The 27,476-nt window shown below is 43.5% G+C and overlaps 1 protein-coding gene across 1 annotated transcript in view; it reads left to right on the top strand.

The window, feature by feature from the left end:
* Nucleotides 1–27,005, top strand: part of LOC147436313 (uncharacterized) — an 87,557-nt gene extending 60,552 nt beyond the window's left edge. Inside the window, exons 4-6 of the mRNA XM_086488135.1 lie at nucleotides 25,348–25,471; nucleotides 25,569–25,878; nucleotides 26,027–27,005. Coding sequence (XP_086344261.1) covers nucleotides 25,348–25,471; nucleotides 25,569–25,878; nucleotides 26,027–26,333 — 741 coding nt within the window. The 3' untranslated portion in view covers nucleotides 26,334–27,005. The remainder of the gene's footprint in view (nucleotides 1–25,347; nucleotides 25,472–25,568; nucleotides 25,879–26,026) is intronic.
* The last annotated feature ends 471 nt before the right edge of the window (nucleotides 27,006–27,476 follow it).

Raw genomic sequence — 27,476 nt, 5'->3', positions numbered from 1 at the left:
GTCTGTAGGCCGTGTCCAAATCTCGGACAAACTCATCTGCTAGAAAAATCTTATCCTTAGTGACAAGGATCGGTGGAAGCAAAGGCTCACTATAAAGAATCTCAAAAAGTGCTTTCCTCGTAGACGAATGTACGATATTGTTATACGTGTACCCGACAAGGGACAAATACTTCTCCTAGTCAGACTGTCTTTGTGACACATTAGATTTCAACATATCCAATACTGTGGAATTAGCTATCTCACTCTGTCCATCTGTTTGAGGATGATTATGCAGAAGACAAATTCAACTTCGTGCCAAGGTTATCAAACAAGGCACGCCAAAAGTTTCCTGTCATGCGAGGATCTTGATCACTCACAATAGACTTGGGTATTCCATGATGCTTAAAAATCTGTGCTAGAAAAATCCTAGCCATATGATCCGCTTTGATGGTTTTCTTGACTGGAATAAAGTGATCTTGTTTGCTAAATCTGTCCACAATGGTCGAGATCGCATCATTTCCAGTCCGAGTCTTTGCGAGATCCATAATAAAATCCATTGCAATACTCTTTGAGGGTTGATCAGACACAAGCAAAGGTTGAGTAACCATAGTCACCACCCGAAACGGAAACGGGAGAAACGGAAACGGAAAAACCAGTGTTTTGGAGTTTCGCCCGAGGCGAAACGGTTGAGAAACAACACTTTTTTTTTCCAATTTGTAAACAATTTATTTCATAAAACAAGTAGCCTAGGAGGGGCCATAGTTCATTCAGAATTGAAAAATGAGAATTCACAATGCACACACTCAGCCCACAAAACCCCCACACGCTGACAGCACTCAGATAGCCTTAGATGGCAGCACAAATCACGTAGGATTAGGTGCGCAAAGAGGAGCAGAAACTCTACCTGCAATCGGCGCCACACGTTTCCTTCGCTCAGAAAATCGCCCACGTGCTTCTGTTCACAAAATCCAGCGCTCACGTTTTTTGCCCAAATTGAACCTTTAAAAAAATTAACATGTCGAAACACCGTTTCGGCCGGTCCGAAACGGTGGGGAAATGCCGTTCTCGTTTCCCCCTCCCGAAACGCTGTTTCGTGTGACTATGGGAGTAACCTAGGCGTCTTATGCCGATCGTACTTTACCTTTTGGCAAACCAAACATTCCCTGACATATCGATCAATGTTTGCTATAAGGCTTGGCCTGTTTGCTGAATCTGTCCACAATGGTCGAGATCGCATCATTTCCAGTCTGAGTCTTTGGGAGAGCCATAATAAAATCCATGGCAATACTCTTCCAGGGTTGATCATGTACAGACAAAGGTTGGAGTAACCCAGGCGTGTTATGCCGATCGTACTTTACCTTTTTGCAAACAAAACAATCCTTGACATATCAATCGATGTCTGCTTTAAGGCTTGGCCAAAAGAAATACCTTTTCAATGCTGAAGTCGTTGGGAGAATCCCCCGATGACCCGCATAGGGTGAAGCATGTGCTTCTTCCATGATTTTCTTCCTCAATGGTATTGCCACGTAAATTGCTTGGTGGTGGTAGAGGTAACCATCCCGAATAAAATAGGGATATTCGTTCTCTCCATTCTGTAACTTACTCCAAATAGAGGAGAATTTGGGGTCATTTGGGTACAAATCTGGACGTGATAACAGTTCTTGGTCATATACGGAAGTAACTGCATTCACCCTAGGCCTTCTAGACAATGCGTCTACGGCCACATTCTTACTCTCAGCCGTATGAAGGATTTGGAAGTGAAACGTGGACAAAAGCTGGCCCATGTCATCTGCTTCTCAAACAATTTCCGTTGCGTGAGAAAACACCGCAAACTTAATGATCGGTTTTGATCACAAAATCCGCTCCTAGAATATAATGCTTCCAGATAGACAAGGCGTGAATCACAGCCATAAGTTTCTTCTCGTAGATCGAAGCATGCAATTTTGCATCCTTAAGCCGTCTACTTCTAACGGAATTAAGCTAATAACATTGATTGTAGCGGAATTCAAAATGATAGTAGTGAGCATTTCATAAAGAGAATTCCTAATGAAGATAGAGAGGGAGTACTTGATTTAAGATAGTAATATAAACATGACACCTAGTTTGCTTGGCATGAACAATACTTGTAAAAGAAAGAGAATTAGAGAAATTGACAACAGTTGAGGATCGAATTTACTTGGAGCCGGTCCCCCCTCCGAAAGACCTTTGTATTATATGTTCTCCCATAAAGAGAGACTTGGTACAACACATTCTCTGTGTTCCTTGAGACCTTGTTGATGCCATGAAGATGGAAAGCTTCATGCACCAAGATTATGCCCAAAACAACAATTAAACTTACTTGAAATAACATAAACTTATCCCCGGCCTCAATCCCAAGACCTCAAAACACCTTCAAAGGTGAAGAGAGCTGGTAGGGAGTGAGGAAAGTGAAGAGAAAGAAGATGCAACATACGAGAAAGAAGTATTCTCCTTACCATAGATTACTCTTAGAGCTTAGCTTAGGATAGTAATATAGATGGTAGAGAAGATGAGCATGCCATTGAAGCTTGACTCTTGCTTGGGTTTGCATTCCATAGACAAGAGGTGTTGGTGTAAGCTCTCTACTTCTCAAGTTTGGAGAAGGAGATGGAGTTCTTGCTCAACACATGAGTTGTGTGAGTGTGTGTGGTTGAGTATGCCCAAAACTGAGAGCCTTCTCGTACCTTGGTCGACCCCTCTCTCTCCTAACTCAGGCTTGCATCCTATTGGTCCGTGCCAGGGCCTAGCCAATCAGTGGTCTGCAACATACTGGCCAATAGGAATTAAGCTGGCTTATGGGCTTCTTTATTCTCATTGGACCCCTTGGTAGACTGTTCAATAGGAATTTAGGGGTCTTAATTTTCATTGGTTCTTTTTATAGGCTTTTTTCTAAATTGTTTAAATTCAATTTACTCAAGCTTAATTCTCATTGGACCTTGCCATAGGTGATCCAATAGGAATTAGGCTTGAATCGTGGCACAACTCTGCTAGGTGCTTGACATGTGTCCTTAATGCCTCTTGTGTCTTGGGCATGCCTTGAGTGTGTGTGCGCTCTCTCATCTCCCTAGTTTTAGGGCTCGTCCCCTCTTTTGTAGGAAAATGTTGACTTTATGAAGCACCTCAAGCACCTCAAAGCACCTCAAAGTTGGGCATGGTTCCCACTGTATGGTCCTAGGCCTAAGGACTTTTGACACTAACCTTTGGAGGTCGTAATGAAGCTTAACCTAGGGTCTTTCAAAGCTCCATTGGGTGCATATTGAGAGATAACTATCCCTCCTCTTGGCGCCTGTGTTGAAATAGTATAGCAACACATATCCATATTCTAACCCTTGTTCCCTTCTATCTTCCCATATTAAATGATCAATTTAGTATGAGAAAATCATTTGGGATATGTAGATATTAGATTTTATGACACTACTTTCATAAGCCACTGCGTGGGCTTCTTGGTTAAGCACTGCACCCATGCAATCACCTGAAGCATCGCAGTGAACCTCGAATGGTTTCCTTAAGTCTGACACTACCAAAATAGGTCCATGGCTTAATAGATACTTTAGCCTATCAAAGGCACCTTGTTGTATTTGAAAGGGATCTTCTTCCTTGTTAGGTCATGGAGAGGTCCTGCTACTTGAGCAAAGCCTTGGATAAACCTCCAATAATAGGAATACAATCCCAAAAAGCTGTGTACATCAAGGTACATCATGGACCGTAGTGGGAGTTGGCCATCTTGTACGACTTGGATCTTTGTGGGATCCTGTCATCACAAGACAGGCGCCACGTGCCAATAGAAAAGAATAGACTGAAAAAACTTTTAGCACTTCAATAACAATTGAACTAAAAGAGAGAGACGACACGCGACACGGAGTGGCGGAATTCCACCCAAAGAGTATTGGCCCCAATTTTGGTGCCCCTTTTGGTATTTCTTTATATTGCATCAACTCAGTACAAGCCGGTACTCTAGACTCTGCACCTTCTCTAGGAAGCATGCTAGAGAATGAGCCCATGGCCTCATATTTAAAGGCCCTAGGCCCAAAAGCAATTTACATGAAAAGCCTTCAAACTTAAAAGCAATTGGCCTCAAAAGTAATGCCCAAAAAGCTACCAGCGTAGACCATGGAAATCCGTACAACTGCCACGTCAGCAAATCAACGCAAAATGCGGAAATCCATACAGTCTGCCACGTCATCAATTAGTGGAAAATCCGGAACGTCGTACGGTTGCCACGTCATCAGCAAGCCTTTGTGTGTGTGTGTGTGGGTCTTGCTTTATTTTAATTCCTTTATGTCTCTTGGGCCCCATCGGATGGGGTCCCATAAGTTGGTAGGACTTCTTCTTCTGTTGTTGCTTGTTCTTCTTAGGGTTTAGGCCCCTTGGCCGTGATCTGAAGGTTGGCTCTGCTCTTCAGTGACTTGACACTTCAACAGTTTATGACATCCCCCCTTCTTGAAAGAAAGTACAACATATCTGCAAAACAATTCAAGTTAGCTCAAAATTTCCGAGGGTCATTCTGAGGGACAATCAATCAGTTCACGCTTTTTTTTGTTAAGGAGTTGGCTTCTCCTTTCGGCTCTTTTGATCAAGGAGTTGGCTTCTCCTTTCGTCCAGATCAGAACTCTTGATATTCTGGCGTAGTAAAATTAGCCATCACACCCAGAACGCACTGATCTTCCATGTGTGTCTTGATGCACTAAAATTACATACCCATGCAATCTCATGCAATTAGGAATATTCAGTGGTTGGCACATCACAATGCAATACAAATGGTCACATATGCATGTTACAAGACATAGAAACATAAAGTCGTCAATGAACACTCCTCCCGCATAACCTAACAAGTTTCGGGCCAAGTGATATTCAATGACTCCCTCATCACTCCTCCCGCATAACCTAACAAGGTCCGGGCTAGGAGATATAGAGGCCTTTTACAACCAAACGCCCCCCAGACCGCAACCTGTGTCGTTTGGAGGTGTTGAGAGTAACCATTGCTCAAACTTCTTAATGCTCTTCCTGCATAACCATCTAGGTCCGGGCCGGGAGTAACAACAATAATATTTTTCAAGCATACAACCAAACGCTCCCCAAACATCCTGTCTGCGTCATTCGGAGGTTTAAACAATACCAAAACAACATTTTTCACTACTCCACCCGTGATAAAATCACCAATCATTGAAACCAGTCTTAAACCAGAGTCAAACATTTCAAATCGGCACCAAGACAAGTTCAAAACAGCTACCATCCATTTCAAACAAATTTTCAAACAATACATTCTAGCTATGAAGAAAAACAAGTAGAGAGTTCATTTGAGGTTTTGTTCGGACAACCGAACTTTGAGGACGATCGGCTTGTCCCTCTGCATCACGGTGATGGTTCGGTTCCGAACCTAGAGAGTTGCATCATTCTTGCCGTGCCAAGGCATGCCCAAGAGAACGTTGCAATTACCCAACTTCATGATGTGGAAATCAGCTTTTCCATGATAATCTCGGATAGTCACTGGAAGAGCACCAATGAGCGGTACCACTTTCTGAGTTTGCCCCATGGCTAGCTCACCTTCAATTTCTCCACCCTCTGCATCATAATCAAAGTGCATCTGCGTTAAGAATTCTTGATGGATGAAGTTCGTTGTAGCTTCGGGGTCAAAGAAAATAAGGGCTTTGAAGCCATTGACTTTGCCATATGCTCGACACAATTCATTTGTACTCTCAAGACGTATGCCATAAATATCAGGAACTAGTCCAATAGTGGGTCTAGCTCTCTTAGCTGGAGGTGGTGTTGGGGTTTTGTCGATCGTTGGTGCGGGCGTTGGCTCTGTTGGTCTATCAGTGCGATGGGGACAACTAGAATGGTTATGCCTTGTTTGAAAGCATCCAAAGCATCGGCCTTCTTGTAGTAAGGTGTCTCGTTGTTGAGGCGTTAAAAGTGGCCTTTGCGGTTGGTTTTCACGAGACTCTCAAGAATTTGTTCGTTGTTGCCGAGAATTGTGGTTAGTGGCCGGAGGTTCTTCTGTGGTAAACTCTAGCTTTCCCTTCATTAGTTTGTAGCCGACCGCGGCATGGTCCATAAGCTCTTGCATGGTGGAGACTTGCTTGGAGAGACAATATTCCTGCAATGGTGACGGTAGTCCAATGGTGTATCGCTCACATTGGGCCTCCAAGGGAACGATCCTAAAGAAGGACACCGGAAGGTACACGTCGAGAAACCTTTGGTTATAGTCGTCCATGGTTTCTGTGGTAAGTATTTTCAAATTGCCCCACTCTTGCCAAAATCTGGACTTCAAACATAGAAGTCATGTAACTGCGTGCAAAAACTTTCTTGAAAGCTTGCCAAGTCCTTGGAGCATGCTGTTGTGTCGCGATTGAACTCCACCAAAGCATATATGTTGTCGAATTGCTGTAGGAATTGCAATGCTTTCTTTCGATCTTTTACCCCGGAAAAAGTGAAAAATTTGACTGTCATGTTGCCATCCTTGAAATCTTTGGGTTGGTTATGTGCATATCCCGGGTATGGATAATAAAAGTATCCATATGGCCTCCAACCATTGTAGCCTAGTGGCGGTGGAGGTGGGAGCAACGGCGGTGGTAAAGGTGGTTGCACTGGATCTGGGTCGGATGGCTACACCATTTTCTTGAAGACTCCCTCGATCGGAACAGACAGCCGGGAAGGTTGCCAGTTGGAAGCCCTTGTACTTTCTGGTGCCGGAGGAGGAGGTACCACATGAGGCATCAGAGGGGGTAACATGTAATTCAAAAATTGTTGAAAACTTTGCAGCATCGAAAGATTCCGCTGAGGATGCCGCGAAAGAATGTCACGAAGCTCGTCAAGAAGAAAGTGCAAACATTTTTCCGAATCCATGAACGCCATGTCTTGGGTTCTTTATGGCTTTATGCCTTGTAAGACAGAGTGATGAAGACGGGAGCGCGCCCAATGCGCGATGAAGTAAGGGTGGGCGTGCCTAATAAGTCCAGGGTCGGGTCTTAAAGATACTTCAAATAAAATTTCAATAGCCTCTGGTTTGCTCTGTCTGCTCTTTTGTAGGACCGGTATGCTTTCAAAAAAGCACACACCTGATGCTCTTATACCACTGTCACAAGACGGGCACCACGTGCCAATAGAAAAGAACAGACTGAACAGACTTTTAGCACTTCAATAACAACTGAACTAAAAGAGAGAGACGACACGCGACATGGTGTGGCGGAATTACACGGTGTGGCGGAATTACACCCTAGAGAGTATTGCCCCAAACCTTGGCGCCCCTTTTGGTATTTCTTTATATTGCATCAACTCAGTATAAACCGTTCTCCAGACTCTGCACCTTCTCTAGGAAGCATGCCAAAGAATGAGCTCATGGCCTCATATTTAAAGGCCCTAGGCCCAAAAGCAGTTTACATGAAAAGCCTTCAAACTTAAAAGCAATTGGCCTCAAAAGCAATGCCCAAAAATCTGCCAGCGTAGATCACGGAAATCCGTACAACTGCCACGTCAGCAGTCAACGCAAAACGCGGAAATCCGTACAGTCTGCCATGCCATCAGCCATCGGAAAATCCGAAACGTCCGTACAGTTGCCACGTCATCAACAAGCTTTTGCGTGTGTGTAGGTCCTGCTTTATTTTAATTCCTTTATGTCTCTTGGGCCCCATCGGACGTGGTCCCATAAGTTGGTAGGACTTCTTCTGCTGTTGCTTGTTCTTCTTAGGGTTTAGGCCCCTCGATCGTGATCTGAAGGTTGGCTCTGCTCTTCAGTGACTTGACACGTCAGTAGTTTGTGACAGATCCATACTCACTTGGTTGTGTGAGACTATATGGCCGGGATAGTGTATCTCAGTGAGAAAGAACTCTCTCTTCTTTGCATTCACATGCAACTCATGCTTTTGCAATTCTTGAAACACTATGTCCAAGTGTTTTCGATGTTCCTTCTCAGTCTTCAAAAAAGACGAGTATGTCATCAAGGAACACTCCTGTAAAAGCTCGGTGTGGCTGAAAATTCGATCCATCATTCGATTGAATGTGGCAGGAGCATTGGTTAAGCCGACAACATTTCCAAAAATTTCATAAAGTCCAAAGGTTGTGCGAGAGGCAGTCTTATGGACATCCTTAGGGGCTATGCGCATTTGATGATACCCTCTCTTTAAGTCAATGCGACTAAAGATGCTTACTTTCTGCAACTTATCGAGAATATCCTCAATCCGAGGAATCAAAAAGTGATTCTTGATAGTGATCTTGTTTAGAGATCAGTAGTCTATGCACATTCAAAACGTGCCATCTTTCTTCTGCACCAATAAGACTGGAGAGTAGTAAGGCGAAGTACTTGGTCGTACTAGATCTTTTTCCAGAAGCTCGTTGGCTTGCTTCAAAATTTCCTCTTATTGAGCAAGACTAACCTTGTAAGGGGGTTGGTTTGGAGAGGAGCTTCCCGGTACGAGATCAATGCGATGATCTTCTAGACGTTTTGGAGGTAGCTTGTATGGTAGAGTATCAGTGAAACAATCTTTATACTTTTCAAGAAATTGAAAACGTTTAATTTCCAAACTAGAGAGCGAACCCTCATTAGTTTTATGTCTTTCTCGTGCGAAAATCAAGTAAACAGAAACACACTTCTTTATTTCCTTTTTAATGGAGATATGGCTTAGAATAGGGAATAGCCAATCCCCTGCATCAACAAAAATTTTAATGTTCTTGCCCTCATGCTCAAAAGCGAGGGTCTTTTCTACATAATCTGGGACCGATTGCATATGGTAGTGCCATGGCATACCCAAGATGATATCACATTCCTTGATGGGTGCCATCAAAAAGCATTTGTGGTCCTTGTGCTCGCCAATCCGAAGATTGAGCTGTCCTTGCACGGGAGTTGCATTGGTGGTCAACCCTCAAATCCCGATCCGGAAGTGACTGGAGTTCCAAGCTGAGCCGATGTGAGGCCCAAGCGTTTTGCAGTTTCCAATGAGATGAAGTTGTCCGTCGATCTAGGTCGTAGAGGATCAACACCCATTGGTTATTTACGGATCCCCAGTCACAAATGTGATTCTAGTGCAGATGGCTACACAATTGATCTAGGTGCATCAAGAGTTCTAAATCAGATTAGATGACTAGATTGATTGTTTGTATCTGATGTTTAGTGTTAACCAAGTGATTTGTGGAATGTATGCTCTATGAATGTATTGTTTGGGATGGTCATTGGCATGTTTGCTTGAAATGGGAGAAAGGATATGAATCTGATAGTGACAAGATTTAATGGATGAAAACATCTATGAAAAGATCAGCGCGGTTTGGATGTGATTGCTAAATACGTGACAATGATCATGATTTGTATATGAGATCTCGATGGAAATGTGATGCAATTGTTCAGTCTTTGTGCACGTGTTGGATGTGTGCAGTCTAATGCATGGATACAGAGTCAACGTCTATTGTGCTAGTTTATGTCCTTTGTCTGTTTTGTAGGCGTAATCAAGGGTGATTACTCTTCTTTGAAGGGGGGTAATGTCATAAGTTGTCGACGTGGCAGGACATTTAAGGGGATTAGGGTTTCAATAACCCTAACCTTGACCAACTTGGGGGACTCCACCGAGGGGCCTAAACCCTAATAACAAAGGCGTAAAAAATGCTAACGTGGTTGGCTGGACAGAACAGCGCCAAGCGCGCACATGTATGATGACGTGGCACATTTGCGTTAGAGTTTTTGAGCATTAGCTTTTGGGATAAGAGCTTTTAGAAAAGTTTGCTCTTGGGGGTGTCTGCATTTAAGACTCTTGCATTGTTTATAAGGAGCCCTTGGGCCATTCTCTAGTAGCCCATTTGGGAGCAAAGTCGTTGAGAAAAGGTCCCTTGGGAGTTGTATTTTTGTCAAGCAATAAAGAAAAAAATTACATAAGTGAACGCCAAACTTGGGGGCAGTGCATTTGGAAGCGGAACTCCACAGCTTCGTGTCGACTCTCCTCCTCTCTCTCTCTCTCTCTCTCTCTTCAAGTTCAATTGTTACAGTTTTTGTTCGTGTGTTGCTAACTTGCTATTGATTTCTTGCTTGGATGTCCAAGCCTATTACAGAGCAACAATGTTTTCTGCAAGCTCAAGCCGATTGTTTCTCCAAATATTTGCCTAGCAAGTTACTGTCTGAAAGACCAAAGGGTCATACCATTGACTTGACCCCTAATAGGCCCCCTTACAGAGTGATTCGTGCTCTAAATGAAAGGAAAAGTGAGTTCTTCCTTCAAAAGATACACTTTTTGGGACACATTCTCAATAAAGGGTGTTAGTATGGATCCGGTCAAGGTGGCTGCAGTTCAAGATTGGTAGACTCTTCGGAATGTACATGATGTGAGAAGCTTTTTGGGATCATGCTCTCATCATAGACGTTTCATTCAATAGTTTACAGATATTGCTTCGTTGTTGCATACCCTAACTCAGAAGGGGGTACCATTCACTTGGGGACCTTCACAGATTATAGCTTTCAAAAGACAGACGTTGACTTATAGGGCTACTCTCAAATAAGGGTTTTTGTTGCAAAAGAGTATGTTGGGTGTTACTCTTAGTCTGAGGCAGAAGGTTTAGACTGTGTCCTTTTGTTGGGCACAAAGGCATAGAGGCAACACTTAAGGGTGCTGAGAGACACTTCTATTGGCCACAACTCAAGAAGGATGTGGACAAGTTTGTGCATCCTTGTAGGTTATGTCAGAAAGTGAAGCATGGCAACCACAAAGTGGCGAGACTTCTCAAACCTTTACCTATTCTAGATTGCTCTTGCGAGAGTATTGCAATTGACTTTGTTTTTTATCTTCCCAAGACTCGAGAGTGGACATGATGGCATATGGACTATAGTGGATAGATTCACTAAGAAAGCTCATTTCTATAACCGGCTTGACATTGACAAGATGGTAATCTCATAGCAACACACAAACAGAACAGAAACTTTCATGCACTTCAAAACTCAAAGTAGTCGAGACACAAAGCAACAAAGTTTTGCTTCTAGATGCACTAGCCCCAAAGTCTAGCACCCCTTCCATTACTTTCTATATTGATAAGCGCAAAGTCAAACTGTCGGGGAGTCGCTCTCCACTGTGTGACCACACATTGATCTGCAAGAGTCGACCCCCAAGGCTCCTTATAACACACCTCACCCAAAGCAACTAATACAAAAAGTTGGCGCTACCCCCAAAAGCACTTGCTTTAATTATGGAGCGCCCAAAATTGGGTTCATATTGTTAAAAACATGGGCGGCCAAATTTACCATGTGAGCAACGTAAAATCCGCCGTGATTAACAAACTGCCAACATACGAACTCCCACATTGTCACTTTTGCAATCTCTCTCTTTTACTGTCTATTTCGGGGTCAGTTTGTTTACACGGGTATGAAAAAACCAACCGTATGGGTACAAATCCAACTATGGTCGGGGGTTAAGTGTCACATCATCACTTATGTGACACCCCCACTTCAAAAAAAGAGTAATCACCCTCGATTACACCTGCAAAACAAACAATAGACAGATAAAGCTGAGTAAACATTGACTTTATTCTTACATGCATTTGACCACTTCAAACCATGCAGTGTCACAAAGACACAAATCATTGAACAATCATAATCACATTCACATCACTATCCGTGTTCGGATCTTAGACATGAACCATGATCATTATGACTTATTTAGTCATCACATCCACACGGGGTTAATCTCTCACGGACATCTTGATGGACAAAATCTCGTCACTCGATTCACATCAACAAGACAAAATGTTGAAGTCGTTTCGTCTTCAACACAATCAAAAGCAACAAGTGAAAGAGTACATGTTTCATGAAGTTCTTCAAAGACTTCCCTTATGGCAACTCACATCATAAAGTCGTTTGGCAAAGCATTCTTAGCCTATCAGCGCACCCCCAAAATCTCAGAAAGAAGTTGGTTAATACTATTCTCTTGTGTGTAATCTGTGACATAGAAGTGGAGTGGCTCCCCTTTTGTGTAGTACGCACGACACCAAATTCAACCCGTTGATTGGACTTGCACAGTTGAAGCTAAACCAAAAGCCTAAAGCTAAAGCTCTAATATCTGTGGAATATCTACCAGGTCCTCCTTCTCCATCCACTTTACATCAAGAGCCAGATAACTCCTGAACTTCATCAAATACAAACGGACTAACTTCCCCATCATTTTCCTTTCCTTATGTGCTAGTCTAACGAGAGGGCACCACGTGCCAACGGAAAAGAACAGACTGAACAAACTTTTAATCACTTTAATACATTGAACTGAGAGAGAGAGAGAGAGAGAGAGAGAGAGAGAGAGAGAGAGAGAGAGAGAGAGAGAGAGAGAGAGAGAGAGAGAGAGAGAGAGAGAGAGAGAGAGAGAGAGAGAGAGAGAGAGAGAGAGAGAGAGAGAGAGCCCACACGAGACGCGGAGTGGCGTAGTTCCACCCCCAAAATGCACTGGCCCCAAACGATGGCGCCCCTTTTGGTATTTCTTTATATTGCTTCAACACAATACAAGATATGTGTCTCTTGTTGCTTTCGCTCCCATTCGAATTGCCAGAGAAGAGACCCACACCCTTTATTTAAAGACCCTTGGCCTGTACAAAAGCTTCTCACATGAAAAACAAACAATTCTAAAAGCATCAGGTCCTAAACGCAAGCGTCCAAATCTGCCAGCGCGTTTTGCACAAATCCATGCACTTGCCACGTCAACAACTCAACGCATAATGCGGGCATCCGTACAACAGTCACATCAGCATGTCAGCGTAATATGCAGGCGTCCGTACAACAGCCACATCATCAGCATGTCAATGCAATTTGGTGAATGTGTATGCTTGCTTTATTTTTAGGCCCCATCAAACGGGGTTCCATAAGTTGTTGGGGGTTAGGATTTCAATCCTAAGCCTATTATAATAATAGGCCACTCTGCGAGGATCTGTAAGTTGGTGAGGACTTTATCTTCTTTTGGTTCTGCTAGGGTTTAGGCCCCTCGGCCAGGATCTACAGGTTGGCTAGGGTTAGGGCTAGGAAGTCCTCACCTCTGGGTCTTGAGTGGCTTGACACATCATAAGTTTGTGACATCCACCCTTCATGAAAGAAGAGTAGTCGTTCGTGATTATATTTGCAAAACAACTCAAAGTTAGAAAAATAATATCCGAGGGTCATTCCGTTTGCTTATTCCGGAGCTCTTGAGATTTTGACGTAGCAAAATTAGCCATCACACCCAAATTACGCTGATTTGTAAGAGGTGTCTCGATGCACTAAAGTTACATACCCAGGCAATCTCACTCAAGTAGGATGGCACATCACGATGCAACAGAGATGCCTACATACTCATGTTACAAGACATAGAAACATATAGTTGCCACCAATGAACTCTCTCCCCGCAAATAACCATCCATGTCCGGGCCATGAGCTATTCAACAACTCCCTGATTACTCCTCCCGTTAATAACCTAAAGAGATACGGGCCATGAGATATAGAGGGTTCTTTTACAGCCAAACGCTCCACAAATCGCAGCTTACGTTGCTTGGAGGTTCCGAGGTTTCGAGAGTAAACACTGCTCACACTATATCCAATTTCCTTTTCAATACTCCCCCGACAAATAAATAGAGGGGTCCGGGCCATGACTAAAAACACCACTTTTCAATCATTCAATAGTCCCCCCGCAAATAACCACAAGGGTCCGGGCCATGAGTAAAAACACCAATTTTCAATCATTCAATACTTTCCTCGCAAATAACTTGAAGGGTCCGGGTCATGAGTATGTTCAAACCTTATCAAGCATCAACTCTTGTCTTCAATACTCCTCCCTAAGAAGCTCGAATCATGAGTATCAAAAAGTGTTCCCAATGTAACAAACTTGGGCACCCAAGTCTAAATTCTGTTGCGACACAAGAGAGATTCACTTAACACACTTCACAATTTAATTGATTCAACACGGCCCAGCGTGGTTCCGTGCCAAGAGAGATTGGCCCCAAAGACTGGTGCCCCTTTCGGTATTTCTTTTTGTATCAATCTTTGAGCAAAGTACAACTCCTGCAGGTCCTCAGCTCTCGGACTCTGCGTCTACATGCTCTGAGAAGTGAGGCCGTTGGGCTTCTTTTATTCTTACAAAGGGTTGCCAAAAGCAGAGCACCCAAAAGCAATAAACTCAAAAACAGTGAGTCCTAAAAGCAACTGGCGATAGAATCTGCCAAAAGCAGCCAACGGAAATTCCGAAAATGCGTACGCCAAGCCACGTCAGCATGTCAACACAAAAAGCGAAAATCCGTACGTTGTGCCACGTCAACATGTGAGCGTGATTTTCGGGGATCCGTACAGTCGTGCCACGTTAGCCTGTCCGTACGTTGTGCCACGTGAGCAGTCGTACGTTGTCCTGTCCGTATTGTCCGCGGAAGGTCATGCCGAGTCATCAATTTGTGACATACCCCCCTCTTGAAAGAATTGTAATCGCCCTCAATTACGCCTGCAAAACAGACATAGGCCATAAACCAGTCTAGCAGACATTGACTCTAAGTACCGACGCACTAGACACGACACATCTAGCACTTGTACAAAGACGACAGTCACATCACTTCACATGACATCACAGTATATCACATGCCAGATCAATTAGAGAAAAATTCATTCCAATCTCAAACCATGACTGCCAGTAACGTATATAGTAACCGCATCTAGATCCATCTCGGAACTCACTGATGTCAGATAAACTAATTCTTATTGCGATCATGTCTATAGAGATTTATAAGACTAAAATGTTGTAGTCATTCGTCTTTCAATTCCTGCACTCAAACAAATCACATGAGAGAGTACAAATCATTGATGTTCAATTTCGGGAATTCCATTTCATAAAGTCATATAGCAGAATACTGTCAGCACACCAGTATCTTGAAACACAAAAGGGATATCAGTGACTATATTCAATCCAAGTAATCTTTGACAAAGGAGCGGAGTGACTCCCCTCTTGTGCAATCCCTTTGCACCAGATTCAACCCTGTTGCTCTGCGGGATCTCTCGGAGTAGACGCAACTGAATCGAATGCTGCAAGGTAAAGTTCCAAAATTTGAGGAGTATCTGCTAGGTCCTCCTCCTCCATCCACTTCGCATTCAATGCGAATAGTTCTTGAATTTAACTAAGAACCGTTGAATCACTTTACCTTTCACTTTTCTTTCCTTGTGTGCCAAAATCTGTTCAGGTTCGACTATCTCCTCGCTCTCTTTCACTTCGGGTTGCTCATCAAGCTCCCCATCAACTGGCACTTCACCTATAAAAGGTTTCAAGAGACTCACATGGAATGCATTGTGAATCTTCCAAGTATCTGGCAGCTTGAGTCGAGAGAAGACGTCGTTAATCTTTTCTTTTATTTGGAAAGGGCCATAGTGTCTCATGCTAAGCTTTGGAAAAAGCCGCTCCTTTCCTTTTCGTTTCTTTAGGCATGCCTTTTCAAAGCGTAAGAGCACTCAGTCGTCTTCCTTTAATTTCAACTCGCGTCGATGTCGATATGTTGCCTTCTTGTGTCATGCTTGAGACATCTCTAGAGCTTCGCGGACCTTGGCAAAAGCAGTGCCCAAGTCCCTCGTGTACTGGTCGGCTTCAGAATTCTTGTCTTTAGTGTTGAGAAAGAGAGGAACCTTCTGAGCACCTTTAATTATCTCAAATGGCGCTTTCCCTGTTGAAGAGTGAACCGTGCAAATTCCGCCAAAGGCAAATATTTTTCCATTGAGTCTTCTGATCAGAGATGTAAGACTTCAACAAATCCAAAACAACTGAATTTGCGATCTCGGACTGCCCATCTGTCTATGGGTGGAAAGATGACGAGAACTGCAACCGTGTGCGAATGTTCTCTCCCAAATAGCCCTTCAAAACAAACTCGTGAATCGGGGATCTCTGTCGGAGACTATTGTCTCAGGCATGCCATGTAACCGAATTATCTGTGCAATGGACAGTCTCGCTAAATGGTCCGGCTTGATTGTTTTCCTCACTGGAATGAAATGAGCTTGCTTGGTAAATCTGTCAATGACAGTCTAAATGCCATCGTGCCCATTCTGGGTCTTCGGGAGATCAAGATGAAATCCATTGCATTACTTTCCATGGGTTTGTAGTAATCCTGTGCCTTATGCCTGTCAAACTTGACCTTTTGGCATACTAAACAAGTGCGAACAAAGTCGTCCATATCCTTCTTCAGTCTCGTCCAAAAGAAATAACGCTCCGTCCCCTTCAAGGTGGTTTTGATGCCACGGTGACCCGTAAACGTTGGACAGTGGCACTCTGTCAAGAATATAGTGGAACGTCATTTTCTTCATCAAGCAGCCATCCTGTATGGAATATACTGGAACTGTCTCTCCATCCTGTATGCGAGTAAAAACATCGGTAACGTCCGGACCTGTGGTGTACTGGTCAACAATATCCTTGAAGCTTCTATGATGGATCGCAGAAATAGCCAAGACGAGGGGCTTCCGAGACAACGCATCTGCGACTAAATTTTTCTGTCCCTGAACATGGACAATCTGGAAGTGAAATTGTGATAAGATGTTAGCCCACCGCATCTGCTTTTCCGAAAGTTGCTTATGTGACAAGAAGTAGTGCAGACTCTGATGATCTGTAAAAACTGTGAAATCAGCTCCGAGTAGATAATGTTGCCATTGTGTAAGAGCATGGATCATTGCCAATAGCTCTTTCTCATAAATTTGGGCTACAATTATGGTCTTGAAAACATTCTACTTTCATAAGCAATCACATGGCCTTCTTGCATCAAGACCGCTCGGCAGACTACAACCACAAGCATGACAATAAACTTCGAACGGCTTTTGCAAGTTTGGCAACCAACACTGGTCCAGCAGTCAATTTTTCCTGAAGTGTCTGAAAAGCAGCCCACCTCTGTCGGTCCCCACGAGAAAGGGACTTCTTTCTGAGTAAATAAGTGCAAAGGTGAAGCTATCTTTGCAAACTTTCGAATGAACCGCCGGTAATAAGAGCACAAGCCCAAAAAGCTTCGGACTTCATGAACATTCTTCGAGTCAGGCCAATCGCGGATAGTCTCAATTTTGGCTGCGTCCATCTATACTCCTGCTACTGAGACGATGTGTCCCAAGAAATGCATCTCCGGCAAGAAAAACTCGCTCTTTTTGGCATTAATAACCAATCTATGATCGCGCAATGCTTGAAGACTTGTAGTAGATGGTGTCGGTGCTTGTAGACATCTCCCGGAGCGATTATGATCTGATGATATCCGCTTTCCAAATCAATCCTGTTGAAACAAAGGATCCTTGAAGTCTGTCAAGAATATTATCGATCCTTGGAATCGAGAATATGTTCTTGATGGTTATTTTATTGAGAGCTCTATAGTCAACGCACATTCTCCAAGATCCGTCTTTCTTTAGTACTAGTAAAACCAGAGAACAATAAGGTAAAGTACTAGGTTGGATGAGACCCTTTTCAAGAAGGTCTTTCACTTGGTTCATGATTTCTTCATTCTGGGCTCGGCTAACACGATAAGGTGGCTGGTTCGGTGATGTTGTTCGAGGGATCAAATCAATAGTGTGGTCCTCAAGACAAGATGGAGGTAACTCGCTTGGTAGGCTTTCTGAGAAATAGTCAGCATGTGCGTGCATAAATTCTTGTCGTTCTTTGTTTAATGTTCGTTCGTTGTTCATCATTCCATTCTTTCAAATAGATCGAGTAAACAAAAAGATTGGATTGCATTAATTTTGAAATGGCCGAAGCCGATACAATAGGGACGGACTCGCCCTTCAAATTTACACAAGTACAATTTTCTTGCCCTTTTCATTGGTCAAAGTCGTTTTCTTGGCCCGATAGTCGACCACAGCGTTGTTCTTGTGGTACCAAGGGATTCCTAGGAGGACGTCACACCTTCCAAAGGCATGATGTAAAAGTCCTCGTGCCCTAAATACCCCTGACAATGCAAACGAAGTTTGCCAATGACATGGGTAATGGCTACATCTCGTCAGGCGCCGCTAGAACTGCCTCCGCCAGTGGCCACATCCTATCGGGCGTAAGCTCGAGTCGAGCCGCCAATTTAGGTGAAATGAAGTTGGCCTTGGCTCCTCCATTAAAGAAAATGAGAGCTTCCCAATCTTTTACTTTGCCCCATGCATGACAAAGTTCCGTACTTTCATCCATCTAACTTGGGTCGGCTCCCATACAATCCGGTACCAGTCTTGCGTTCATCTTGCCTTTTCTGCCACGCTCTTCTACTACTCTAGAACTCTCGGGCCTTTCTTCAGTTTGTCCTCGTTGTGCCTTTATGGGGCACCTTTTCTGTTGCAACGAAAACACTTCCCCTCTTTGAGATAGTCGGCTCGCTGTTCCGTAGTGAAACGAGGTCGTACATCCTTCTTTTTTTGGAAGTTCTTCTTCTTTCTATTGTCGCTTGTCGAGGTCTGTCTGGTCCTTTGTGTAAAAACTTCATATGTTAGGTAGGTCAAGTTACCCGAATGTATCGAAAATCCCTGCTTATTATGTCCCATTAGTTGTGGTATGGACTCGGACTTTGGCTCAAGGCAGTAATCTCGGATCTCTTTAGGGAGTCCGCAACAAAACCGCTCAATCTGTTCTTTGAAAGTGACCTTCTTAAACAAAGAGGTTTGTGGAAAAGAATACCAAAATCTTTCACAATATGCGTCAAAAGTGTCACCCTTGGTCATCCGAAGATGGCTCCAAGCGGTTCTCACATCTCGTCGTACTTCTGGGTCAACCAAGAAGAAGTAAAGAGCCGTTTGAACTGCAACCACTTGGTCGGGGCTTCTTTCCTCAGAAGAAGAGTGGACCACCATATTCGTGCATTTCCCTTCAAAAACGATGTTGCCCTCCTGATTTTGGAGTGCAATGAGTACCATCCTCCGGAGAAGGATATATCAAACTGTTGAATGAAAGCCAAAGCCTTTGGAGCATCGGAATCCGGAAAAGGATTCAAATTTCATTGATTGTCCACCCTCTTTAAATTCCTTTGTCTTTTTGTTCTTGTCTTCGAGAAAATCATACTGTTTGGCCCTGTAAAAGTGTTTCTTCTTTGCATAAAACATGTGATCATTGGAGTCCGAACTGTCGGAGGATGACTCCTCCGTAGAACTGTCAGAAACCGGTTGGAATCTAATCTTCTTTGCCTTTTTCTTGTTCTTTTCAAAACTTTGATTCTTGCTTCGCTTCTTGCCCTTTCTGTCCTCCTCGCTCGAGTCGAAAGAGCTAGAAGAACTGTCGGAAGAAGAACTAGGTAGTCCTTCAAAATGCACGTGCTTCTTCTGTTTTTGTGCAGTTGCAAAAGAAGATTAACGGCCCAAGTAACCGGGGTAGTCAGTCCTTGTTGCACTTCTTTAATTGCTTCTTCAATGGCTTCTTGTGTCTAGAAACTGATTGATTTGGGTCTCGACAACATCATGGAGTTCTTCTTTGGTGAACATCCTCGGAGTAGGAAGTTTCTTGATTGCCGGTTTGATTTTTGTCTCAATGGCTTTCTGCCAATGAGTATGCCCTTCATCCATCGGGTGCCGAGTCAAAAATTTTGCATACTAGGAATCCTTGGCAAATTGAAGCATCTGCTTTGCGCACTCGTCAACCTGCTATTGACATTGCATCTCCATGAGCTCATGCTGCGATGGCCGAGGTGGCCCGTACTCATTCTGCGGTAATTCGCTTGTATCGTCTCCCGTTTCAGAGGTGGCAGATGGAGTTGTTTGATTCTTTTTGGAATTTATAGATGCCGCGAGAAGAAGGATCGGATTTCCCGGTAGAAGAGAAATTAGCCGTGCTCTGATACCACTGTAACAAACTTGGGCCCCAATTCTAAATTCTGTCGTGACACGAGAGATTCACTTACCACACTTCACAATTTGATTGATTCGACACGACGCGACATAGTTTTGTGCCAAGAGAGATTGTCGTGAAAGACTTGCGCCCCTTTTGGTATTTCTTTTTGTATTAATCTTTGAGCAAAGTACAACTCGGGTGGGTCCTCAGCTCTCAGACTCTGCGTCCATATGCTCTGAGAAGTGAGGCCTTTGGGCTTCTTTTATTCTTACAAAGGGTTGCCAAAAGCAGAGCCCTCAAAAGGAGTAAACTAAAAATTAGTGAGTCCTAAAAGCAACTAGTGCTAGAATCTGCCAAAAGCAGCCTACGAAATTTCGTAAATCCGTACGCTAGGCCATGTCAGCATGTCAGCGTAAAAAGCGAAAATCCGTACGATGTGCCACATCAGCATGTCAACGTAATTTTTGGGGATCCGTACAGTTGTGCCACGTCAGCTTGTCTGTACGCTGTGCCACGTCAGCAGCTGTACGCTGTCTTGTCTGTATTGTCCGCAGGTGTTCATGCCACGTCATCAATTTGTGACACCCAAAAACATTGAAACCAGTATCAAAACAAGAATCAAGCAATCTCAAATTGACACCGATACAAGTTCAAAGCAGATAACTTCCATTTCAAACAAAATTTCAAATAGTATTTCCAAACAAAGTTCAAAAAGTAAGCAATTAGAAAAGTCATTCGAGGTCTTATTTGGAGAGTCGAACTTTAAGGACGACTAGCTTGCCCTTCTGGATCAAAGTGATTGTACGGTTTTCGATTTGAAGTGTCGCATCATTCTTGTCGTGCAAAGGCATGCACAAGAGAGCGTCGCAATTGCCCAGCTTCATGATGTCAAAGTCTGCCTTGCCATGTTATCCTTGGATGGTGACTGAAAGGCACCAATCAGAGGTACCACCTTTTGAGTTTGCCGAGTGGCTAGTTCGGCTTCAAGTTCTCCAACTTGTGGATTGTAGTCAAAGTCCATCTACTTGAGGAAGTCTGCACATGGATAAAATTCTCTGTGGCTCCTAGATCAAAGAAGATAAGGGATTTCAAGCCATTGATTTTTCCAGAAGCTTTGCGTAATGCATTTGAACTTTCGAAGATTAATGCCATAAATGTCAGGTACAAGTCGAATTGCAGGTCTAGCTCGCTTAGCCGGAGGTGATCTTGAGGATCTATCGAAGCACGGGTAGGCTCTGCGGGTCTATTGGTTTGTTGAGGACAAATAAAAAAATTATTCCTTGATCGAAAACATCCACAACATCGGCCTTCTTGTCATAAAGTTTTTCGCTGTTGTGGCGACAAACGAGGCCTTTGTGGTTGACTTTCACGAGAATCTCGGGGAGTTACTCGTTGTTGTGGTTGAGGATTCTGATTATTTGTTGAGGGCTCTTCTAGTAAACTCCAACTTCCCTTTCATATGCTTGTATCCCACCGCAACATGGTCCATAAGTTCTTGCATTGTTGAGACTTGCTTAGAAAGATAATATTCCTGTAAAGGTGATGACAGTCCAATTGTATATCGCTCGCATTGGTCCTCCAAGGGAATCGACTTGAAGAAAGACATCGGAAGGTAGTCGTCAAGGAACATTTGGTTGTAGTCTTCCATGGTTTTGGCGGCAAGCATTTTCAAGTTTTCCCATTCGGACAAAATCTGGACTTCGTATAAGGAGGTCATATAATTTCATGCAAAAATAGTCTTGAAAGCCTGCCAAGTCCTTGGAGCATGCGGTTGGGTAGCGATTGAACTCCACCACTACATAGCATTATCTTTGATAAATTTGGAGCTCGAGAAATCTTTTATTCTTTTGTGTAGTTCCCCAAGGCATAGATGTTGTCAAACTGTTGGAGGAGTTGCAAGGCTTTCTTCCTATCTTTCACTCTAGAGGTGTATTCCCACCATCCTTGATATCTTTTGGGTGATTCTGTGCAAACCTCGGATGCAGATAGTAGGGTATCCAAAAGGGCTCCAACTGTTGTAGCCAAGAGGCGGTGGTGGTGGGGAAGCTGGTGGCAGAGGCGATTGCACCGATTCAAGGTCAAATGGTTGTACGATGCTCCTAAATACTCTTCCCATTGGAACAGAAGGCTTAGTTTGTCGATTAGAGGCTCTTGCACTTTCTGGTGTCGGAGGAGGTGGTACTGCCCGAGGCATCAAAGGGGGGGTAACATGTAATTCAAAAACTGTTCGAAACTTTGCAACATCGGAAGATTCTATTGAGAATGCCATGAAAGTATGTCGCGGAGCTCGTTGAGAAGAAACTGCAGGTACTCTGTAGAATCGAGAAACGCGATCTCGCCCTGTCTCTTCTGGGAAATCCTCACGTGACTCTACTCTAGAGATTGTGCTTACCATGCTTGAGCACGACCTTTATTGAGGCGATCAAGCTCTGGGAGATCTGCCACCAGCCGGCTCTATTGGTCGACTTATTTGTTTACATTCTAGCAATTGCCACCTTAGTCTTTTGTAAATTTTTGTACTAGATCCATTTGGATCATATGACGATGATGTGAATATTTGGTCTAATAGGTCTTTTACGCCTTTTGCAGACAAAACTAAACAGTTCTTTTTATTTCGTTGCTTCTTCTTTTTCTTCTGTGTGTGTGTGTGGCCGAGTTGTTGGGCAAAGAGAGTTTGTTTGAGCGTGATGACAAGCTGGATTCAAGAGAGGATTCTCTACACTTGATCATTACATACACTTTGAGCTATCATTGAGGAGAGTTGAGCACATGGAGGTTGCATATATTGCTGCTTTGTGGATCTCCGCAAAGCTTTTGCTACAGTATCTAGAGTGAGATTGATGCATAAACTGTATGATTTGGGTGTTCCGAGTAAGATATCTTGGCACGTTATGAGACAGTGATAGGTAGTGTGCGTGCACCAGACGGGCTATCAAAGATAGTCCGTCCACCGTTGGAGTGAAGTAGGGATGTTTGCTCTCTCCTAACTTTTAGGTTTGTATATCGATGAGTTATCAGATTATATTGACAGAGTGAGTGATAGAGGTGCACAACTATGAAGCACTTGGATACCCTTGTTCCTTTATGTGGATGATATTGTTCTCATTGCCGGCTTGCCATAAGGGTTACAAAGACAATTGGATGCATTACAAAGATATGCACATAATAAATATTTTTCTGTAAATCCTGGCAATACCAAGATAATATTTAAAATCTCCGCACAGTGGGTGAGGGTATCAGCACCGAAGTTTCCATACGGTCAAGAATTGGTGGACTATGTATAGTCCTACACACATCTAGAAGTTGTCTTTCTCCATCAAAGAGGGAGCAGCTTCGAGATTGGCACGAGGATATGCAGTCCTTGCAAGATTGGATAGGATGTGCTCACTGGTACAGTTTCAGGAGCCTGCAATAAGCTATGGTTGTTCAATACATTGGTGATATCCATAATATTGGATGGGGTACAATTTTGGGATCTAGTCTAGACCATCTTAGCCGGTTTGATCTGATGTATGATGGATGGAGAGATCACTAGTCACCATGATCTCGAGGATGATATGATGTAAATGCCAGATGCGTTGGCAAAGCGGACTTCGCAACTTCACCGATTGTGGTTGATGCCTTGGTCACCATGCAACACGTTTCGGCGGGTCCAGACATGTGAAACATTTTGAGCCTTGAAACGTTTCGCTGATCAAGTGCAACACATGCCCTTTCACCAACAACAAGGTACCATAGTTTTAGGTTTAGGGGCATTTCAAAAATCCTTATATGCATGTTTTGGCATAGTTACCCGGAACGGGAAATCGGAATAGGGAATGGGGAACGGGAAATCGGAATAGGGAATGCCATTCCCTGTTTTGGATACTCACGTTTGAAACACGGAACGGGGATCCCGAATGAGAAATTGGTTTGGGAACGGGGACCTGAAAATGGCCATTCCTTGTAACTATGTGTTTTGGTCCCATGTTTCATTGTGCTATCACATTAGCTTGAAACCTTTTGTGGTGAAACACCACATTTTGAGGATGAAACGTTTTGCGGTGATGGTGGAACTTGAGGCACTTACTAAACTTACATACATGGCTTGTGGGAGCTTCCATGTCAACATTATGCTAGATTGCCATCGAATCATCTCAATCACTGGCAATGGAGGGAGACTCTATATGTTGGTATGCATAGATGTCTGGTCGGTTTTAATATGGCTAGAATGCAACCTTTCAGACCTCTCGCCTGGGCTTCAATGAGTCAAAGGACAGCTGCTTCAGACCTCTCCCTTCGGTTGTAGATAGAGACAGGTAGATACACTTCAGTACCCTGAGAGTAGCTGATATGCCAGCTATGCGACTAATCTTTACAAAATGTGAATAAAAGATGCTTAATATGATGTCCTTTTACTTGGTTAATTCCAAGAGTGTATCATTCTTTGTCGGTTTGCTTAATTGCAAGATTTTTTCCACATTTGGCAATCTTTTGTTTATGGCGAAAAATGCTTTATTTTTGTGTTTCGCTTCGATGAAACAACGGATCAACAGATGCATTCTTATTTGAATCACTCCACACAACATGAGACATTCGGTAGGCGCAAACGTGACTATGTCATCAGTTTTTCCAAGAAGTTATTAATCATGGTAAATCCTAACGATATAAAAGATATACTTAAAAGTGTAAAAACGTCACCTGGTCATTGTTTTCAGGTGCGGGTTGCATCGTTAAAGTCCAGACGATGGGATCATTGCCGTGAGCTTCGAGCCAGAGATAAAGGAGCATTACATATGTTGGTGGCACTTGGTGCCCATTATATTATGAGATATGAGAACGATTTCATTGTTTCTTCAAAGAGGCATCCGGACCTCTGACCAAGGTGGTGGATTACACTGACCAGAGATGCCTTGAGCTATTCTTGCTAGAACTAGGCAGGCACAAGCATGCATAATTACGGAGTTCTACACGCTCTAGTAGAGGACTCATGCAAAGGAAGGTGACGGATTTCTTCCAAAGTAGCAACTCCCAACAGGACCCTAGGGTACGTTAGTTTTTAGCTCATGGGACTCTCCTAGATAGAGCTGACCACAACACGGATTTACCATCACCGCATCCAAGCCATTATTGAGAGGCATACAGCGGCTGCTACGAGGTTCTTTATGGAGGAGGAGATCGACACCACGATTTAAATTTTATGGCCCATGAGAGAGTTTATGTGAGGGTACTTACAGGGGCAGCCCATTGAGGAGAGTAGGCTTTGGCAGTTCTGGCTCTACTGCTTCACTTATGTATTCACATCTTCACTTTTTTTGCTGGACATTTGGATCATATGACGATGGGGTAATATTCTGGTCTCATAGATCTTTTAGGCCTTTAGCAGACGTAATTAAACAATTTGTATCATTTCATTTTTCTGTTTCTTTTCTTGAGCGATTGCATTAACTAGCTGCATTTACTAGAGATGGCTGTAGCTTGGGTGTCTCTTGTAGACTTAAATGTACAGTATGATTTACATACATAGCTGTACAGTTCGTTTGCATGGTCTGCATTGTGGAATGTAGCATTCAGGTGGTAATTCTGAGCTAAAAAGTTATGCCAGTAAATCCGGCATCTAGAATGCACATTTTAATAGCATGTCAGATTTGTTGGTTTTCAGGTTAATTCAATGTTGCCTTTTCCTGTCGTTAAGATGTCAAGAGTGAAGGAGACAGGGTTGAAGGAGGCCAAAGTAACATTGGAGCACTGGAACATGGCAAGAGATCTTGCATACTGGCTTGATGGTATGTTAAGTTGCTTTTTGTCAAAAAAATTAGGCTGATTTTGCTGCAGCATATCTAGGGCTCCTGACTAATTTCAACCTTTGGTTCTAAACTTTAGGATATGTGCTGGAAGGAAGTAAAATGAAAGCTTTTGTCGCTAATCAGCCACAAATTTGTACACTAAAAAGGCACAGGCCACAAAGGATTTTTGGCTGTGATGGCTTCAAACATGCAGGCTATGGTCGAGGTGGAGGCAGTGGTAGAGCTTGTAAACGATTCAAAAATGGTTCTTTCAACCCTTTGCAAGCACGTTGCCGTGTTATAGATGGACCACGGGACCAGCTGATCAGGTCTGCTGTGGATTGGGGCAGAACAAACGATCCAAACCTGGAACCTAGAGAAGGTGATTGGATCTGCTCTGAGCCAAGGTGGGTCGATTTGTATGTTGCTTGCCATAAGGTGTTCTTGCAAGACAGAGGTTGTTCGAGTCCAATTAGCGTGTAAGGGACGGAAGAACCGTCTTGTGGCTTGTTGAGTATACTATTTGTCAAGCTCAGTTGGGGATTGCTTTTGCAGCTGTGGCAATTTGAATTTCGCCCGGCGAACCCAGTGCAACAAGTGTCACAAGCCCCGAAAGGAGATCCAGAGAGAGATGGGGTCCCCTGGCTTCGGCCCTCCTGTGGAAGCCTCCCACATAGGATCTTACAATAATTTTGCAGGCATGTTCATACGCCCAGAGCTTCGAAAAGGTCCCAATGGTGATGATCCCTATTTTGTCCATGGACGAAGGCATAAACCTAACCCCTACCATTGTCGTGCATCACTGTGCTACCGAGAAGACGGCTACCTGCCTTCAAGAAAAATTGGAAGCAGTGATTTTTGAGCTTGAATAGCAAAGTGGATAATCTTTCTTGTTGTGGGGACAAGCCTTAGTTCAGTGATGATTTTGGCAGTCTGCAAAGCCAGCTCAGTGCATTAAGAAGGGTGGTGTGAAGGAGAAGGTGAAATGCATTAAATCCAGGGAGGCAGAAACAGTTGAGGCTTGAGTAAGGTCATATCAACATGACTGCTCCAATTTTGAACCATGAGGATGATTATGTTAGGCAACATGGGGAGCCAAGATAGGCAAAAGACGTCTGGTTTTTGTTGGTGCCAGTGTCATCAAGGACGCGTTGATGCAGTAGAGGAAGATCATGTGATGGTCTTAACACCTCGTTGACACATCAAGTTAGAAGTGAGATGTGACAAAGTGATCTGAATTTCCCTTCGAGTAAATTGCTAGATATTGAGTCAATCATTATCCACAGGCTGCCGTGGTAAGCGTAGTGAGCTTCCGAGTATTGTCATCCAAAGTATTGCCAGTCGCAGATTCCTTTTGAAAGATGTTTCTCTTAACCATAAAAGCAGGCTGTCTATATGTAGCCTCTGTACTCTTTCCTAGCCCAGTCTGAAATAGTGATAGTTATGTCCTTATGCTCCAAAGCCAAGTCTAGTTCTTGTGCACCAAGAGTGCAAGCTGACTTTATATAAGAGGTATGTTGTTCTCTTCTTTTTCCACCATCAGCGCAGGGAGGGTAATAAGGAGAACTTAATACATATCTGTGTCTTTACAATGGGACTCGCTATTCACACCACACCCTCAAGGGGGTCACAACATGGGAACGACTTTCCCAGTGGAGAAGTTGGTAGCACCCATCGAATGCAGCCTAAACTCGCCAAAATAGGTTACATCACTAATGCTTAGCCAAACTGAGCTACGCTCTTTGAATGCGGGATGGAGTGTCAATGCATCTGGGATGCCTTCGTGAATATGATAAAGGTTTTGAGAAGAATGGTACCTGGTTGCTAGTTTCATAAACTTCCAACTCAGCAATAAGTTAAGGTGCTTGAGTGGTGTCATCAAAGTTGAGGGTTCAAGCATGTGTGAGTCTATCTTGATGTATGCAAGCTTGGGAGAATATCATATCCATCGAATTAAAAAGTCCAACAAAAATCAACCAACCGATGAAGAAGACACTTCCACGTT

Source organism: Adiantum capillus-veneris, chromosome 18 (genome assembly GCF_014529385.1).
Source record: "Adiantum capillus-veneris isolate H3 chromosome 18, ASM1452938v2, whole genome shotgun sequence".
Lineage (NCBI taxonomy): Eukaryota > Viridiplantae > Streptophyta > Polypodiopsida > Polypodiales > Pteridaceae > Adiantum > Adiantum capillus-veneris.
This window is presented reverse-complemented; position numbering and strand designations above follow the sequence as displayed.